The 20,478-nt window shown below is 29.3% G+C and overlaps 1 protein-coding gene across 1 annotated transcript; it reads right to left on the reverse strand.

Moving 5' to 3' along the window:
• Positions 1 to 11,118: 11,118 nt before the first annotated feature.
• Positions 11,119 to 13,690, reverse strand: LOC111288296 (BAG family molecular chaperone regulator 2-like). The gene is made up of 4 exons (XM_022879136.2): positions 12,713 to 13,690; positions 12,316 to 12,572; positions 12,071 to 12,217; positions 11,119 to 11,912 (listed from the first exon to the last, which is right to left on the reverse strand). Exons 1-4 carry the CDS (start codon positions 12,948 to 12,950, stop codon positions 11,499 to 11,501), a joined length of 1,056 nt encoding a protein of 351 aa, XP_022734871.2. The 5' UTR covers positions 12,951 to 13,690; the 3' UTR covers positions 11,119 to 11,498.
• Between the last annotated feature and the right edge of the window lie 6,788 nt (positions 13,691 to 20,478).

The raw sequence follows: 20,478 nt of genomic DNA on the forward strand, positions 1-20,478 counted from the left end.
TGTCATTTTTCATCTACCTTTATCGACCTTTAAAAAGTAAAGCCGAGATCTTTCGTATTATTATTTTTTCATCATTTTAAGTTTAAGACAACCAAAATATAATCACACATTCCTCCCATTCATTCGTAAGGTGAACAAAAATGACGAATTGAAATAAAAGAATGGATAAGCATTATTTCTAAAAGAAAAGAAAGCGTATTTCATTAAACTGATAATAAATGTATGGCAACAAAAGTGTTTGGGTAAGAACAAAAGTACCTAAGTAATAATTACAAGATAATCATGAACAAAATATTCTCGATTTCTTTATTCAAAATTCAACCAGATGACTTCCCTTGATCTTTCAGAGCTCATCAAACCATGTTTGCCCTTGTGTTGTGAGGTCATCTCATGATACTGCCTCTCTTTTATATCCAAGCCACCTTTTCAGGTTTTCAACTTAGATATTCTCTCTTTTTTATTTTTTTAAGCAAAGTATTTTTTTACAGTATCTAAGTTTATCATATTAGGTAAATCATTTTTATCCATTTCTGCCAAAATTAATGTACCACCAAGTAAAGCTTTCTTCACCACATATAGACCTACCCAATTTTGTGTCCATTTCTTTCAATTATCATATTCATTTAGAAGGATCCTTTTCAATACTAAATTTTTTTCTCAAAAGTGATGAGGGTGGATTTTCTTATCATGTGCTCTTATCATCTTTTTCTGATACAGTTGGCTATGGTAAAGCGCTGTAAGTCTCTTATCTTTAATGAGATTTAATTGTTTAAAGTGATTCTAAACCCATTTTACTTCTTCTAGCTCTATTTTCATTAAAACTCTCAATGAGAAAATTTTCACTTCAACCAGTAACATAGCTTCAATTCCATAGACCAATAAAAATGGTGCGACCCCAGTAAAAGTTGTTATTAATGTTCTATAAGCATGCAAGGCAAAAGGTAATTTCTCATGCCAATATTTGTAAGTATCAGTCATCTTTTCTAATATTCTTTTGATATTTTTATTCACAGTTTCTATTGCTTTATTCATCTTCAGATGATATGGTGCCAAATTACGATGATGGATCTTGAAGTAAGTGTGCATTTTTTTCATCATTTTGCTGTTCAAGTTTTTAGTATTATAAAAAATAATCATCTCTAAAAGCTCATATCTGCATATTATCTGCTTTTTTATAAACTTGCATATCATGGATTAGGTCACACTAGCATACGATACAGCTTTTACCTATTTTTTGAAATAATCAATTATTACAAAAATGAATCTATACCTATTTGAAGCTTTCATGGAGATAAAACCAATGATATCCATGCCCCACATAGGGAATGGTCATGGATGAGCCAAAATGTGCAATGTTAATGGAAGAGTGTGAATCTTATTAGCATAAATCTAACACTTATGGCATCTTTTAGCATAATTAATAGTCATTTTCCATTGTCAACCAATAATAGCCAGCCTTCATAATTTGTCTAGACATTATATGATCATTTGCATGTGCCTCATAAATCCCATCATATATTTTTACAAGAATTTTCTTTACTTCAACTACATCTACACATCTTAAAAGTACCTGATTTCAGCTCTTTTTGTAAAAAATATCTCTAACAAGTAAGAAACTTATAACCAACTTTTTTATAATCCTTTTATCATTTTCTATTGTATGCTCTGGATATTGTTGACTTTTGATATATTGAAGAATATCATGATGCCATAGCTTCCCATCAATTTTTTTTCGACATTCGAGCAATGTGCTGGTACATTTTTCACATCTAGTTTGATAGGTTGGATCTCGATATTTGCATTTATTCTTATCATTGCATCTAAAGTAGCCAGTGCATCAACAATCTGGTTCTCTTCTCTAGGCAAATGCTTAAACTAAACTTCTTTAAATTACTTGACTAACTTAGAAATATTTATGGTATCATATCAATTTTAAATCTTTTATTTCCTATTCACCTTATAACTGATAAATGACTAGTACTGAATCTCTAAACATATCCTACACTTTGATCTTCCCTTCAATTACTGCTTGTATTCAATCACATTATTTGTATAGTTGAAATTTCATCTGGCCTAGATGGGATAGTAATGTTTATTAAGAGATATCAAAATTGCTCCAATATCATGATCCAAAACATTAGCAGCTTCATCAAAATACATCTTCCAAGTCTTTTCAATATGTTTATTTTCTTCAATGACTATCACATCTTCATTAAAAAAATCAAGCTTTATTGGCTCATAATTTTCAACTGCACAATCTCGGTTATTGCACTTTCTTTAATTACCTTTTGAATTACATAGACAATATCATATTCTGAAAGCATAACTTGTTATCACATATTTTCTCTATCAATAAAGGTATTTCAAAGATATACCTGATAGGATCCAATTTTGTTATAAGCCAAGTAGTATGATAAAGCATGTATTACCTGAGCCTTCGAGTTGTCCAGGCTAGTGCACAATATATTTTCTCTAATGGCAAATACTTTGACTCATATTTAGTGAACTTTTTTGCTCAAGTAGTAGATTGCTCGTTCTTTCTTGTTAGTTTCATCTCTTCGTTCCAACATACATCCTATTAAGTTTTCATGCACTGTTAAGCATAAAATCAAAAGCTTTCCCGAAATAGGCAGCACCAACACAGGTGAATTTGATAAATATTCTTTTATTTTGTCAAAAGCTTCTTAGCATTCATCATTCCATTATCTTGGATCATGTTTTTTAAAAGGCTTGAAAATGAGATACACTTGTAGGTGAGTTGAGAAATGAAACGAGCAATATAGTTCAATCTCCCCATAAAGTCTCACACTTCTTTTAAGGTAGGATGAAGAGATAAGTTTTGAAAAACATATATTTTGTTTGGATCCACTTCAATTCTCCTTTCACTAACCACAAAACCTAATAGTTTTCCTAATTTAGCATCGAATGTACATTTGACAGGGTTCAACTTTAGTTGAAATTTTCTCAACCTATCAAATAACTTTCTGAGGTTAACAACATGATTTTCTCTTTTGCAAGACTTTACGATCATATCATCCACATGCATTTCTATCTCTTTATGCATCATATCATGAAAGAGAGTTATCATAACTCTTTGATAAGTAGCACTAACTTTTTTTAACTCAAAAAGCATGATTTTGTAATAGAATGTCCCTCACATAGCCACAAACATTATTTTTTCCATATCTTTTCGAGCCTTAATATGATTATAGCCTAAGAAGCTATCCATAAAAGAAAATGTGGAATGCCTAGCAGTGTTATCCATTAGGGTATCCATACGGGGTAGATAAAAATTATCTTTGGGACTCATCCTATTTAGATCACGATAATCGACACATATTCTCACTTTTTCATTCTTATTGGGAATAGGCACTATATTAGCTACTTATTCAGGATATTTTGCTACCTTCAAAAATCCAGCTTTTAATTACTTTTTCACGCTCTTTTTACTTTTTAGCAACATCTTTGGTTTTATGTGCCTTAGCTATTGTTGTACTGGCTTACATTTTGATTTTAAAGGTAATTTATGCTTTACAATATCAGTACTGAGTCCTGACATATCTTAGTAAGATTAAGCGAACACATCCACATATTTTTAGAGCAACTCTTATAGTCTTTGCTTATTAGTTAGTGAAAGAGACATACCAATTTTAACCTCTTTTCTATTTTCATCATCCTTCAAATTCATTAATTTGATATTTTTATGGTGGGACTCAATTAGCTTATCTTTGTGTCTTATTAATTTTAACAAATTAGGAGGCAATGTGTAATTATCTTAATCTTCTTCATTATTAAGATTGTCAACATGAATTGGATTTTTGAAATTGAATCCAAGATTATTATCATGATTATCTTTGTGTTCATTATTTGAAACCCTACAAGGGGTGAGATGAAAAGAATATTGGCACTCAAAAGTGGAATGCCAAGAAAATGATAAAGGCAGAATGAAAAGAAAAATGAATCGAATGAATGAAAGTGAAAGTAAATAGAAAAAAAAATGTAGATGCATTTTCTAAGTCTTTTATTAAAATGACAAACTTGAAACATAACATAAAAGATCTCTTAATACTCATGGAATAAGCAATTAGGGATTTAAAGTTTCACAACATATTACTTTTCAAAAGTTGACAAGATAACAGGCAGCTTATGACTTTCTAATTATTCAACTCAAAATCTAAAGGCAATGACAAACAAATAGCTCTTCATCCTAACTTTTCTTTTTTTCTTTATCCACCATCTAGATGGTCATCTCAGAAAAAGCTTCCCTTAACTTCGTAGTTGGGGTTTCAAGTGCATCTGGGTAAATACACCCTCTCAAACGAAAAAAAAAAATCATAGAGGTAAAGAATGACCATTAACTCTGACTTTGACTCATATCCCCCAAGGATAGCCATTCTTTTTTTTTTTTCATTCATGATTTTCATTATGTCTCTTTTTGTTGGTTTATAACCCAAGCTGAATCTGTCTTTCTTATCATAAATTACTGGTGGTTTCGTGATTCCTTGTAGATTCCTCCCAAGTCCGACTCTAAGTTGCCATCCCATTTTGGTAAACTACTTGATAATCATTTTAATAGTCGTAGATAAGTACAACGAATATAATTTAGATCCTTCAACCATATAGATTACGTTGACAATCTTGAAAGATCTATACGAGCACTCTAAGGCTTTATTTATCGTTTTTACATAAAAATTATTTACCAATTGGGTTATTAGTAAATCCTTCTCCTGCCACACATGTAAGCTTCCCATCAACAATGAATTTGACTTTCTAGTATAATGAGAATGGAACGACACCTGCCATATAAATCCATGACTGACGTAACAAGCAACTGTATGAAGGGGAGATATCCATAACTTGAAATTTCACATTAAAAATGTAAAAGCCAATATGTAATGGCATTTTTATATCTTTTAGCATCTCTCTTTGGGTCTTATCAAAAACTCAAACACCATATGACTAGGCTTCATGTAAGATCTATCAACAGGTAATTTTACCAAAGTAGTTATGGGTATAACATTAATTGATGACCCATTGTCGATTAAAACCTTAGCCATTATATGACTCTTGCATTTTATAGTAATATAAAGAGTCTTAGTACTTCTTCGACCTTAAGGAGAAATCTCTTCATTACCGAAAGAGATGTCATTTAAGATTGGAAAATTACTAACAAGCTATTCCAAGTACTTCACAAATACATTATAGGATACATATGCTAGATTCAACATCTTCAGTAAAGTATTACGGTATAACTCTGAGCTTAGTAACAATAATAATAATGAAATTCTAGTTGATATCTTGTTCAACTATTCTACCATACTATATTCACTATGTTTTATTAGCTTTAAAAATTCACAAGTTTCAATCTTAGAGATTAGCTTTTGACATTCTTTATCAGGGACTGCCACAATATTACTCTAACTTTTCTTTTTTTATTTGACCTTTTGCTTTTTCTTTCTTAGCTTTCTCTAGCATTTTTGGAGTGTAATATCGCCTACTCTGAGTCATACCTTTTATGCCCGTTATGTTTATAGTATTTGGATTGATTGCAACATCATAGTCATGCTTCTATGATACTGCTTTGTTATTCTGGTAGGAAAATAGGTTAGAGACTTTAATTGTCATAACTGGTTGAGAAATGGGCCTTTTTGACCTTAGAGCTGGCTTTTTATCATAATAGATAGCCATTGATCTACACACAAACCTATTCTTCAAATCAATGGTAGACACTTCAGCTTTCATCAAATCTTCTCTTTCTTCTTAAAACTCTATCCAACCTATATCCATCAACTTCTGCACCTCTTGATGAAATTGATTGTAATTCCCAATAAAATACCTTAAAGCTCCTTTGTGATAGTCGTAGTACTCGGTTAAGTTAATCGTTCCAAAATAATTATGAGGCTCTATTGACCTCAATATATCAGCCTTGACTAAAGCTTCAAACACCTTAGCCATTAAAGTTTTGACTTTATCTATCATCTTATTCATGTAGCTTGCTTGCTCGTTAATCAAAATATTTATTGATGGTCTAGTGTAGTTTGGTAAAGGGTTTCTATTAACACTTGAAGTCTTTCATTAGCTGGTATTAAAGTTTAATATCCCCTCATTAACCAACCATTGCACCTTACGTTTCAGAGCAGTACAATTCTTAGTAGAATGGCATGGGTTTTTATAATGATAATAACAATGTACATTAGGATCATACCATTTGGGAAACGTAGGTTTTAATGGTTCAACAATAATAGGGGCCAGTAAATGTTTCTCAACAAGTTAAGGGTACCAGCCATAGCGCATGTTTAAAATGATACTAATTAATTACGTGTTATCCATTAATCCTAACAAAAATAATCTTAGTTTCGGTGTTTAAAAAGTAATTTCTTAGATTTTGTTTGTTTATCGAAATTTTGATTTCTTGTTATTTTTATTCCATATTTATTGTTCCATTTTTATTTGAAAAAATAAATTAGAACCATTTTATTAAAATAATTCTTAGAATGTTTCAGTAAATTAGTAACATTAGAAGAATTCTTTCTCACCTAGAAATTTATTAGGTATCACTTCTTAAAATACTTTAAAACCCCATCATTAGAGATTTGTATTTACTTTTTATAAAAATAAAATCATGCATGTAATACGAGTGACAATATATTGATGCATACATTTTATTTTACTTTTAGAAATTTCATTGGTTTTTTTATTAGAATTTTTGAAGAAAAGAAGAAATTTTATCATATTGAAGATTTTTTATAAATACTCTAATACATTGGTAATATTTAAAAAAAATCTTTTCTCCTAAAGATTTCGTAAAGCATCACTACTCAGAATACTTTTAGAATCTTATCATCAAGTAAAAATTTTTTTCTCACATTTTGTCATTTTATTTTAATAAATTAGTTTATTTTTATTTTTGCTTTATAGGAAAAAACATTTTATTGTATTGAAAATTTTTTATAAATACTCCATTACGATGGTAATATTTTTAAAAAATCTTCTTACCTAGAAATTTTTGTAAGAATCACTACTTAAAATACCTTTAAATCTCATCTTCGGATAAAAATTTCTTTTTTTTTACATTTTTGCTAATTTTTTAGTATTTATATTAATTATTTTTTGGTTATTTTAACTTTTTTATTTTTAATTTTAAAAATTTATCAAAGGTTAGAAACCATTTTTTATTATTGGTATCATAATTATTAATTATTATTTTTTATCATTATTTTATAAGGTCTATCTTAAATTTTAACAAAATTATAAAAAATGTTAACTATGTATTTCATTATTTATTTATTTCTTTTATTTTTACTAATTATTATTATAAAAACAATAAAATTTTATTCTTGCAAACTTAAACATTTTAACATGCATAAATATTAATGATAAAAGTTTAAAATAATAATAAAATAATTCAAAAAAAAATTTTAAAATTTTGCCTGAACCAAACTGATCAACGATCCAATTAACATCAGTCTAATATGATCTAGACAAGCTCAATTGGACCGATCAGAAGTATGAGAAGAAGCGGGTCACGATTCGGTTGTGCTGACCTCGGGTCGGGTTGTCAGGTCAACGTGTGGATTCTTAGGTTTCAACGACATCATTTTCATTGTTCTATGATTAGCTCAAATATGATTTTTTTTCTTTATTTTCTTTTTTCCCTCTTTCTCTACCTTTAAAGCCTCTTTCTAAAAATTTATCTCTTTCGCTAGCCACCGTAACAATCCAGATTTTGGTCAGTCATCACTGTACACTGATGGTCAAAATCTGCAATGGTGTCAGAAAAATAAAAAATTCCTAGATCCTGACAATTATCCTAGTTTTCGGTTGTAAAAAAATTCAAAGGTCGTTGAAAAATTCAAACATTTTCAACTTTCGGTGACCTAAAAAAATTTTTTAATTCCTAAAAATTCTCAAAATATTTCTTTTTCTATTCTAAACATTTTTCCTAAAGCAAATTTTTTCAAAAAAAAAAAAATCCCAAGATTCCTAGATGATGGTTTTCAGTTTAGGTTAAAAGATTTTTTTTTGTGCTTTTGCAAATGATTTATTTATTTATTTATTTACTAGTGGTTCCTCTTTGGGAGGACTATAGTGTTTTTTTTTTTAATATAGCTATGACCTAGTAAACCAAAAAAAAAAATTACTTTATATTTTTTTTTTAGTTTTCTCTTTTCCTTTTTTTGTCCCTCCCTATTTTACAAAAATTAGCTCTATTTATAAAACTTCTGGAATCTTTTTATGAAAAATTTTGGAGACTTGTATGGTGATTTTTGGTCATTAGATTTAATGCTGTCAAATTAGTCGGTATCAAAAGAGAAAAAAATTATTATAACATCTTGATTTCAGCTGCTAGAGTTAAAATTTTTTTTTTTTACTTATTATTATTATTATTATTATTGACAAAATAGGTGTCCACAATTTCACATCATCAATTGTTCAAAAAAAAAATCATGATATTATCGCGTTAGAAAAAGTTAATATCTTAATGTCCAACAATTGTATTGACATTCACAATCTCAAAAAAAAAAAAAAAAAAGGTCCATATTGTTACGTCAAATTTGCATAATTTGACAATTCTGCCTCCATGATGCTTTATCAAATTTTCAGGGTAAAGTTAGACAACGGATCCTTTATTGTTCATATTTCTCGAACAATTATTGATGTTCTTTTACTAACATTTCATGTTTAATGCTATCTTGTATTTTTTATTCAAACTTGCTATCATCATTTCAATTGGATGTTAGATCACCACCTTTTTTTTTTTTTTTTTTTTTTTGACCGTGTAATGCTAATCAGAATTGAAGGGGTCATCTTTTCGTTTTTCCGTCTTTCCATGGAGATGTTTGTCTACATGTATCAAGCGCAAATGATTTGCTTCCTACTGGCAATTTGCCATTCTGAATTATTATGTTAATGACGGCCATGACCTTTTTTTAGATTATATCTCAAAATATTTATTCTTTTCATCTCATTTTTTTGTTATTTTTTATGTCTCAAAATTATTTTTTTAACATTTAAAATATTTATTTTTTATTTAAAATTATTTTTATAATTTTTTTATTTTTTATATTAAAATTTATATAACTTTAATTTTATATAAATTAAATATATTAAAATCAATTTTTATAAATATCATAAAAAGCCAATATCACTCGAACAGACACAGGACGAAAAGAATATATATTTCTATTGAAAATCATTTTGAAGTCAATTTTAAGATGTGACAGTACATACATTTACCTTAAGCCAACATCCTCTTTGGCAGGGTTGAACCAGATAGGGCGACTCATTTCTTATTCTTACCCTTCCAAATAACAATGCAAAACGGTAAAATAATATAATGTTTCACAATGCATGAAAAACGATAAAATTCAGGTTTAATTTGTTTTGCAGAAAATAATTTTTATATTTTTAGATATTTATTTGATAAAAAATTAATTAGTCAATAGAAAATAATTTATTTATTAACAAAAACTAAAATAATTAATTGTTTTTCTTTTTTTGAAAAGGATAAGATAATTTTTAAAAAAATTTGTTTATAAGTAAAACTACTTGTTAATGTATTTGAGTATAATTTTAATAAAATCGAACCTTGGATATGATATTTTTAAAATTTAATCATATCCAAAATATTATTATATTAATAAATAATATTTTTATTTAATTTTATTTAAAAAATTAAAAAATTAATATTTAAAGTCTCTTAATATTTTAATTTTAAATATTTTTATAATTTTACTCAAATAAAATTTTGAACATAATATTTTAAACTCAAACTTGATTTGATTCAACTTCAAATATTATTATATTAATAAAAATATTTTATTTAATTTTAATAAAAAATTAAATATTAACATTAAAAATCTTTGATATTTCAATTTTAAATATTTTTATTTTGTATATTATTTTACATCAATATTTTAATATTTTAATAATAAATAGTATTATATTCTTATTTTAATAATAAATAATAAAATAATAATGTTTTTATTATTTTAATAATTAATGTTAAATAATATAATAGTATTATTATCTTAATATGAATATTTTTTTATAATTTCTTATTATTTTTGGTTTAAATATATAATTTTATATTTTTATTTATTAAGGTGTTATTTATATTACTATTTTAATAATAAATATAAATATAAAATATTTTTGTTATGACTTAATAACAAATACTTTTAATATAAAATATAAATATTTTAATGATAAATATTACTATTTTAAAGCTAATAAAAATAATATTTTAAGAATAATAATACTATTTTAAATATTTTAAAATATTAATATAAAGAATAATAAATAGTTTTATTTTATTATTTTTATATGAATATAATATTTTAATATTAAATATTATTATTAAAATATAATTATTCTTGAATATTAATAATTTTAATAATAAATATTTTAAATATTTTAAGTATTTATTAATATTATTTGTAAAAAAAATTTAAAATTAATTCAATAATAAAAAATATTTTTCATTAATTCATAAAAAAAACAAAAATTTTGGACTTTTTAAAAAATATAAATACTTTTTAAAAATATTTATTAAAAGACAATTTTTACAAAACAGCCTGAGTATTCTTATTGTTTACGCCATTCGATGTGTCTGACCCTGCCTGTACGTCTATATATTGAGTAGGTAATAGGCCTAAATCCTTGAGCCCTTGACCAAATAAGGAACGTTTTCTGAAATTGGAATCAGTGAAATTTGTAAAAAGAATGTTAAATTAATCCACCGTCTTCATTTCCTTGGAACTTTTTATCAGACTTGGCTTCCCATCATTGGATATGGGTTAGCTGATAGATTACCAAAATCCCATCCGTTTAACACCGGCCCCTTTTTGTCATTATATGCAGCCCCAAAGTCAGCATGGTAATAAGATTAAATACTAACGAACCACTATATTCTTGTTGTAAACTAGGGGAACAAATAAATTACAATTGAACTGGTTCTTCCATTTGGTCAAGAAACGGAGAAAATGAGATTAACACGGTAACCGTATGATTGTTAAAGAATTATGTGATTTGTTAATAAAATATTATATTCTTAATTTAATGATTAGGATGGAACCTGACAACTTCTATCATTAAAAGAAAATTAACACATCAGGCATCCAAAATACAGCTCCCCTTCATCCGGAAGTTTAAAAACTTAGTATCTCAATTAACAAGTCTACAAATGTAAGTGTTTGTCACCATCAAAAGGACAGTGCAAATTGAAATATGAATTCAACGACAATAGAATAGAAAGGAGAATTAACAGTTTTAACTTTAATCATCATAGTAATTAATAATCATCACTATGGTGGAAGCCCCATTTATTTTCTGGTGAACTGGATGACAGATGTAAGAAAAGGGGGGGGGTGGTTGCCCAAGAAAATTTAAGCACAAAAAGAATGGAAGAAGAAGAAGAAGAGATAACAAACCCAACTGGAACACGAACCCAAAGCACATCCACACACACACAAGTAAAAGGAGACGCGGCATAGTACTTAGTCAAAGAATTCCCAAGGGAACTTTGGCTGGACTGATTTATTGGAGGTTGATGTGGATGTAGATGTAGATGTTGAGGAGACCGGCAACAATGCAGGGGAAGAATCAAAAGTCTCCCATTTCGTGGTGACTACGACCCCCTCCGATGCTGAATGCCTTGATTGCTGCTGCTGGTATTGTTGATAGATTGGCAAATGTGCAACTGAGTTCCTTGATTGCTGCTCTTGAATTGGTGCTAGTCTTTGCCCGTTAAAATGCCTAGATTGCTGCTCTTTGATTGGGGCTAGTTTTTGCCCATTCGAATGCCTATGTTGATTCTGCGTCTCCATATGATCACCTCGGTCGCTGCTAGGCGTTGAGTTTTTAATCTTCAACATATCCAATGTTTCAACATATTTTTGAACTCTTTTCACCTTCATCAACAATGGCAAATAAACAAGGCTCTAAATCCCGCCCGATACATAAAACTTTATAATATCAAATTCAAAGCACAGCAAATATAAATTTATCTTTTAAATTTTGGAAAATGAATGATTATGAGTTTATGACAGAAGATTGAAATTTCCGTTACCTGCATTTTTCTTTGCAATTTGACATCTCCATCGCCCATAATCCCATCTAATTTAAGCAACTGATTCATCAACAGCTCAATCAAATTAAGCACATATTTCTCCTCCACTTTCCCACCCTTAGAAATTATTGATTCAAGGGCTGACACCTGTGCAATATCCAACCAAAAGAATTTAACCTTCATATATTCAAAGTCATATCTTACGAATTTTAAAGCTCATAACTGCAAATTTCAATATTATATACCTGGCCAGCAAGCCTATCGACTTCCAAGCTGATTTCAGTTATGGATTTAGAAGCCTTCTCCATCTTGGCATTCTTTCTCATCTCCAATATCCTCTTTTCTTGACTAATTGGGTCTTCAACTAAAACAATTTTGGACTTGTCCTTGACACCTGCCATGTCCAGAAACGCATTGGAATCCCTCTCTTTGTCCTTGTATAACAGCTGTTGATCCTGATGGTGTAATCCTGTTGGCCCTGTCAACATCTTCTTCAATTCCCCTGCCATCCCAAAAACAACCCAAAGATAATAACTTGAATTTAATTAATTCAACGGAGTTAAACCCAACAAACAAAAAAAAGTTTCATATATATATATATATTTTTTTTTTTTTTTCTGGTGAAAGCTGAGAAAAATTTACCGAATGTAGCTTGAGAATTGATGCTGATTTCGTGGTAGATGGACCCGTACTTGACTCTAACTCTAATATTCGGTGGTGGGATGGAGATTCGATCGAAGTTCGGGTCTCGCTTTTGTACCAACATGCCTCCGGGTGTAAGCTCCCAATCATTAGCAGCCGGTTCACCTCCACCGCCAAAAGCTGAGTCGCCATTTGGCACCGGGGACAGCCCTGTCGCTATAGTGTTCAGTCTCATCATCTTTTTTTTTTTTAACTATAATATGTAAGGTTTCGGTCACTAAAAAAAAATAAAGGATATTTACTGGAGCACTGGGATTGTTTTTAGATCTCTGGAAGTAGTGGAAATGGGTGATCTGTATCAGAAGTCATGGAGAGGTATTTTTCAGACAAAAGTAGTTAAGAGGATGTTTTTACGAGAGACTCTCAGACTCTGACCCCAGCATTACACGAGTCCTACTCCTACGCCCACGCGTATTTACAAAGACAAAAAATAAAAGCTTACAATACAAAGACATAAAAGAAACTACAACTCTTCGCCTTCTTCCTTTTTCTTTCAACAACAGCCAATGGCGTCTTACCAAAGGCAAGAAAAAGAAAAAAAATCAGAACAGAATATCTTCGATTCTTTCCCTGCAAGAAAACCAAACCAAACCAAACTCCCAGATCGCTGACTAAAACCAGAAGAAAACCTCAGATCTCTCCAACAGAAATGTAACCAAAATGGCTCCGAACTAACTAGGGAAAAAATGATGCTCTCAGAAACTGCGATTTTCCCCAAGGAAATTACCGGCAAAATCTATGTCAAACAGTGGGAAAAAAATATAATCAAGTGGAATGAAAATTTTTTCTTTTCAAAATTATGAATTCGTTTCTTTCTCTCTGCTCCCTGGAAAACTCAGTGTAAGAAGAGAAAAGAGAAGAAGGAAAATAAAATGAAAATGAATAAAAAACGAGTGGACAGCTAACTGAGCTGCAGTTGCTACTTAAGTATTAATATTTATCTTTTTTATATTCGAAAAAATGATGAATAAAATGAAATGAAATGATTTTATTTTACTACGGGAAAAAGATAGGCAAACTAACAACAAAAGCCGCCAAACCGTGTCTTCATACCAAACTCTGGGTCTGTGTTTTTTGGGGGTGGGGGAGGGGTTAATATTCCACTGCAGCACGGTTTAGGTAATAAAAGTACGGGAATTCTGGTGGTTATACACGTATGGCTTTGAGGGGTATATCGGGGAGTTCGTGATAATCTCAATAATTCCAATCATTGACCTGATAATTTGGACGGATGATTTTGATAAATGCAGGATAGGATGTTAGACACGTGGGCTGTTTTGAGAGAACGGTAGAAGTTCGAACGGTACAAAAGGAAACGGGTGAGCAAAGAAAAAAAAAAAAGAGAAAATCAAATTTTGATTTAAAGTTTAATTTTTGGTTTGATTTGAATTAATTTTTTATTTGATATGAAATAAACTGAAATATTAAATATGTATTAAATTTATTAAATTTTTAGATAAAAATAAAAAATTAAATTATATCAATTACATATTTTATTAATTTTATATATTTTAAATTTTTATAAAATAAAATAATTGTTTTATTTATATTTATTTAAATATATAAAAAATTATATTAAAATAATATATAAAAAATAATAATTTTAAATTTTAAAAAATTAATGAATTAAATCAAGTTTGAATGAAATCCAATTAATGAATTTATAATCAAAGTCAAAAGCCCACTACTTACTTATCCTTTCCAGATAACTTTCTACACAACGTGGCATTTTCCTTTGATCTCCTAATTACTACAAGTAAAATACAATCCCGTTAAAAATCGCGGTAAAAACGCGATGTAAATTTTTGGAACGTGTCAAATGCTAGGTGCAATTAACGGCCATAACAAAATCCAGGGTGCCCCTTGCCATTGCAGCTTTGTTTTACGCTTCACTTTCCTTTCTTTTGCCACTGTCTTCTCTTCTCTCTTTCTTTCTATGAGGTTTGACTTTGTTGTCAGCCACCGACACTTCCCACACGTGTGAAGGACTTGATACACACGTGGCATTTTCCAAGCCGTTCATAATGTCCTCCCTACGTGTGAGTGGTAAAAATATTCTGGTGCATACGTAGTTTGGATTGGGACGGTGCAACTCACTGGCCTTTAGACCACACCAGTTGTAGAAGGCCGGTTGTCGTTCTTGTTGTATTGGTTTGTCCAAACTCCAATAGGATATTTAATTATTTATAAAGTGGTTTTTTAAGTGTTTAATTCTTGGGATAATTAAAATTAATGTTGAAATGTGTTAGTATTGTAAATTATTGCAGTAATAATCAAATAATTGCAGGGTATTGGGGACAGGATACCGACCAAATGGCATTTAAAATTGGGGTTACGGGGAGGAAGAATGCTTTTATTCCCAATGGTTTACTATTATTTTTGTTGTACTTTTGTCATTTTTAATTTAATTGTATGTTGAAATTGTTTAATTAATTTTTGCTTTGTTAATTAATTTATTTATTTGAATGTTCGGGATTTATCATATATGAATATAATATAGAATTATGATTTTAATTTAGTTTTATAATTTAAAAAAGTAATCGGTAATTGGCCAATCCAAATTTTAATGCATTCACGTGACAAAAATCTTCTAAAAAATTTACCAAGAGTTTATTTGAGAGCTCGACTAGAGTCTAATCATAAAAAACAGTCTTCCATGAGGTAAGAATAATGAGACTCTCAAATAGATCCAAAGTTATGTATTATTGATATTGAAGTGTCTATACATTTTATAGTTTAGGTTAAAATTGATGAAGATTTATTAAAAAATAAGATGAGTTTATGTTTGATCTAAATATACTAAATAAATACAAAAATAAGATGGATTAGAATAAAAAGATTGTATTCACATTAATTGAAAAATAAAAACATGAATATGGATGGGATTATGGTGAAATTTATTATTATGTAATTTACAAAAGTAAATGGATTCATATACAAATCCTTTGATTTTATGCATGATTTTAGCAATTCAATCTAAAAGCTTTCATGTTTTGAAAGATGTTCCTAACCTATATATTTTTTATTATTTTTTTATAGGAGACATAATAGAGTTTTTTTTATCCTTAAGCGATCTTTTAGATTGTTTTTTAAGTTATGTATCTTTTAGGTAGATTTTTTAGAGTGGAGAACTTCTATTATTTTTTATCCTTGATTAGAACCCTTAGGGTGATGTTTTTGTATCCCTTAATGTCTAGTCTTGGCGGTGAACTTTTATCTCTTTTAATCCAATAATCATATTCTACAATTATTTAAATTCTTGTGAGTTATTTTCTTTGTGAATTTTTCTATTTACAGTTAATCTTCACATCTCAAACATCAATTCCTAGTATCAATTTGGTATCAGAGCTATAGTAGGTCATCGTCGTCAAGCACCAACAGAAGAGGTTGAAGCCAACACCGACGTTACAGCAACTATCAATGTTGACCCAAAGGATGCCCTTATAGAGGAGATACAACAACAGATCTTTCAACTTTAACAACAGCTGCATATATAAGGAAAGAGAGAAGAGATAAGGAGGTAATGAAAAAAAACGAAAAAGATGAAGAAGAGGCTAATCCATACTATGAAAACAATAATAATTCTAATGATAGCATCCCATCTCACCCATGACAAGTAAGAGATTATCTACGTAAAAATTAACTTTAACCTAGCATATTTAATCCAAAGATAGAGATTCCTGAGTTCAAAAAAAGATGCAACCTAAAGAATTCTAGATTGGCTAAATACGATGAAACGTATATTTGAATACCATGATACCCAAAAACATTGCAAGGTGAAGCTAGTGGCTATCTAACTTAGAAAACATGCATCCTTTTGGTGAAAAAATTTGAAGAAGTAAAGGGAAAAAGAAAGCAAAAGAAAAATTACAACTTGAGAGAAGATGAAAAGAGAGTTAAAGAAGAAGTATCTCTCAAACAACTTTTGGTAAATATTTTTCTTAGGCTTCATAACTTGAGCAAAAAAATCTTTTGATAAAAGAATACATTAAAAAAGAAAAGCACATCTAAGATCAATGTTTCTACCAAACCCCTTTTAAATCTACCATTAAAGAAAAAAGGAGTCATTCCTAACAAATCACAATCTAGTGCTGTCAACACTCAAATCGAAAAAGACTTCAAGAGCTAAGAAGTTGGGCCTATACATTTTGAGTGTCCAAATCTCAAAAAAGTTATATTGGTTGAAGATAAAAATCTTGAAGATGTTAAAGGAGAATATATTGAAGTAGCCACCCCAAGATCTTAAAGAGGATGTTAAAGAGACTTATGGTGATCTTGAATCTTCATTTATTATATAATACAGCTTAAGTGATATGCATGTAAAGAAAAAAGACTGGTTGCACAAGAATAAATTCCACACTAAGTGCATTGCTCATGATATGTGGTGTGAAAATGATTATTACTAGTGGCAACTTTGAGAATGAGGCATCAACTCTCTTGGTGTAGCAACTGGATCAAAAAGACATGAAACATTCTCATCCCTACAAGTTGTCATGGTTGTAACGCGAAAATCAGATCGAGATCAACAAATATTATTTGGTTGCATTTTCTATAGAGAAATACTTTAAAATGAAGTATGATGTGATGTAGCCCCTATAGATGCTTGCTTTAATGAAGAAAAAAAAATTAATTACCTTCTTTAGTGAGAAGCTTAATGATTCCCAATGAAAGTACTTAATTTATGATAAGAAGTTTTATACTATTTATAAAGTTTTATTCTTTTGAAGGCAGTATTTCATTACCAAGTCATTCTATATTCTGATCATGAGGTACTAAAGATTATTAACAGCCAACACAAGTTCAATCAAAGACATGTAACTTGGATGGAGTTTCTTTAATTTTATTACTTTGTTGTCAAACACAAATCTAAAATTTCTAATATGGTGGTAGAAGCTTTGAGCCTAAAGCACTCTATATTGAGAACTATGACTAATCAAGTTATTGACTTTGATGTGCACAAAGAACTCTATGAGAAGGTTCTTTATTTTGATAGATTTGAAAAAAATGCAAGCTTGGGTCACATAACCAATTTTTATTACATGATAGCTTTCTATTCAAAGCTAACTACCTGTACAGCCCTCAAAGACAAGCCATTTTCACCAAACTTCATGATGGTGTATTAGAAGAACATTTTGGAAAAGATAATATCAGCTTGGACATTGTAGTGGGATTGCTAAGTATTTAACAGAATAAGGATCCCATTATGGTGGTCGTGGATCATTTTTCTAAAATGGCCTATTTCATTTCTTGTACCAAAATTATAGTTGCTTCTCATGTTTCTAATCTATATTTCAAGAAAATTATGAGGCTACATGAAGTTTCTAGATCCATGGTGTCTGATTGGGATTTCAAGTGTTTTACCCATTTTTGGTACACCTTTTGAAGGAATCTTGGCACCAATCTCAAGTATAGTTTTTCTCATAATCCTCAAATAAATGATCAAATGGAAGTAACCAATCATAACTTGGACAACCTTCTAAAAAGTTATGTAGGAAAGAATATCAAACAGTGAGATCTTGTTTTACCTTAAGTAAAGTTTACCTGTAACTGCTTATCAAGTCAAATCACTGGTTATAACCCTTTTGAGGTAGTGTATGGTAAGAATTCAATCAGCCCTTTTAAATTTAGCTCATCTCCCTATTAATCAACAATTTAGTAGAGATGCAGAAGAAATGGCTAAGGGTATCAAACAATTGCATGAATAAGTGAAAGCTAAGATTTTGCTATGAAATGAGAATTATAAAATGACAACAAACAAGCATCGAAAATATGTGCAGTTCAAATAAAGTGATTTGCTATGGATTAACTTATGGAAAGAGAGATTTCCTTCATGAAAATTTAGCAAATTACAATCTAAGACAGATGGTCCATTTAGAATTCTCCAACGCATTAGAAAAAATACCTACAAGATAGAGCTTTTCAACACTTTTAGAGTACCTTTCACCTTCAATGTTGTTGATTTGTCACCCTACTATGGTAAGAAGACTAATTCAGACTTAAGGACAAGTCTTTTATAACTAGAAGAGATTGACACTAGAGTGTCAACATATCTTACAACTTGGGCTGAGAGTAAAGAGGACTTATCCAAAAATAAGATTTGCCTATCTTTGGTCCAAATCCATAAAATTAATGCAGAAATAAAGTAAGCTGGAATAGAAAGATTGTGTTTACACTAACTGAAAAAAAAGAGCATGAATATGAATGAGATTATGGTTAGATTCATTATTATGTAATATGCAAGAGTAAATAGGTTCACATACAAGTCTTTTGATTTTAGGCATGATTCTAGCAATTCAATTTGAAAGTTTGCATGCTTGGAAGAATGTTTGCATGCTTGGAAGAATGTTCTTAGCTTATATATTTTCTATTATTCTTTAGTAGGAGGCAAAATAGAGTTTTCTTTATCCTTAAGTAATATTTTAGATTGCTCTTTAAGTTCTGTATCTTTTAGGTGGATTTCTTAGAGTGGTGAACTTTTATTGTTTTGTATCCTTGATTAGAACTCTTAATATGGTATTTTTGTATCCTTTATTTTTTAGTCTTAGTGGTGAACTTTTATCCTTTTTAATTCTATAATCATATTCTGTCATTGTTCAAATTATTATAAATTATCTCCTTTGTGAGCTTTTTCTATTTGTAATTACTCTTCAATATCTCAACTATCAATTCTCAGCATCAATTATGATGGTCTGATTTTATGCTTTGGGTATAGATCCTTTTTGTATTATGATTTTTTAATCTTTATACTCTTTAAATAGTTTTTACATTTCATCATATTCAATTTTAATTTGTACTTAATTTCATTTTATCAACTAATCATTTTGTCTGTAACATGGAAAAAGAGCTCAATGAGATTCTATCGTTCCATTTTTACAAGAAATAATAGTATAAAAGTTATCTCTCTACAATCATTTGTAATTTTCTAAAACTTTCAAAAACCAAAACAAGAATGCTCTTAATGCTTTATAATTAATTGTTACAATTAAAATAAGAATATAATTTAAAAATAAAAAATAATTAGTACTAATATTTATGGTCATTAACCTATTGGGTCAAACCTTTACTCCATTTATTGTTCATTCTCTTTTGCGCACTTAATTTTTAGACCATATAGAGGTGTCAAAATTAATGAGTCTCCTAACTGTTATGAACGTTTCTCTTCACACTTTAATAGGGATCTTAATCACCATTACATTCTTAATCAATCCAATGGCCGTGGAACTATATTAGACGTAGTTTGCTTTTTCTCCCCAATTACATTCTTGAATAGAACAACGCAAATTTAACTCTATATCATTACATTTCTTAACGAGGATTGAGATGTAAAGTTTGATTTTTTTTTTGTCAAAATTTTCTCTGATCTCTATATGCAAAAAGAAAGTGTCAAATCGGAATTGATTGTTGTTTAAGGAAAAAAAAATTCATGATTGCTAAGAAAAGAAAAGAAAGGCTAACGAGAAGTTGTTTTAATTGATTGAGCTTGCTTTTCTTATAATAAATGTTTAAGGTTCGAATTTCGTTGATCATTTTTTGTTGATATTAATCTCAAATACAATCAATAAATATTTTTTAGGCACGTATTGCTCTCAATCAAGGGCCGAAACAACTTATCTGCCTTGGATTTTATGTTAAAAAAAAATAAAAAGGAAGTAGGGTTCGATGGGTGCAAACTGCAAAGCAATCCCCTGGCGGGTACGGGATGCGTT

Source organism: Durio zibethinus, chromosome 17, assembly GCF_047325235.1.
Source record: "Durio zibethinus cultivar Kanyao isolate XHJ-2024 chromosome 17, ASM4732523v1, whole genome shotgun sequence".
Lineage (NCBI taxonomy): Eukaryota > Viridiplantae > Streptophyta > Magnoliopsida > Malvales > Malvaceae > Durio > Durio zibethinus.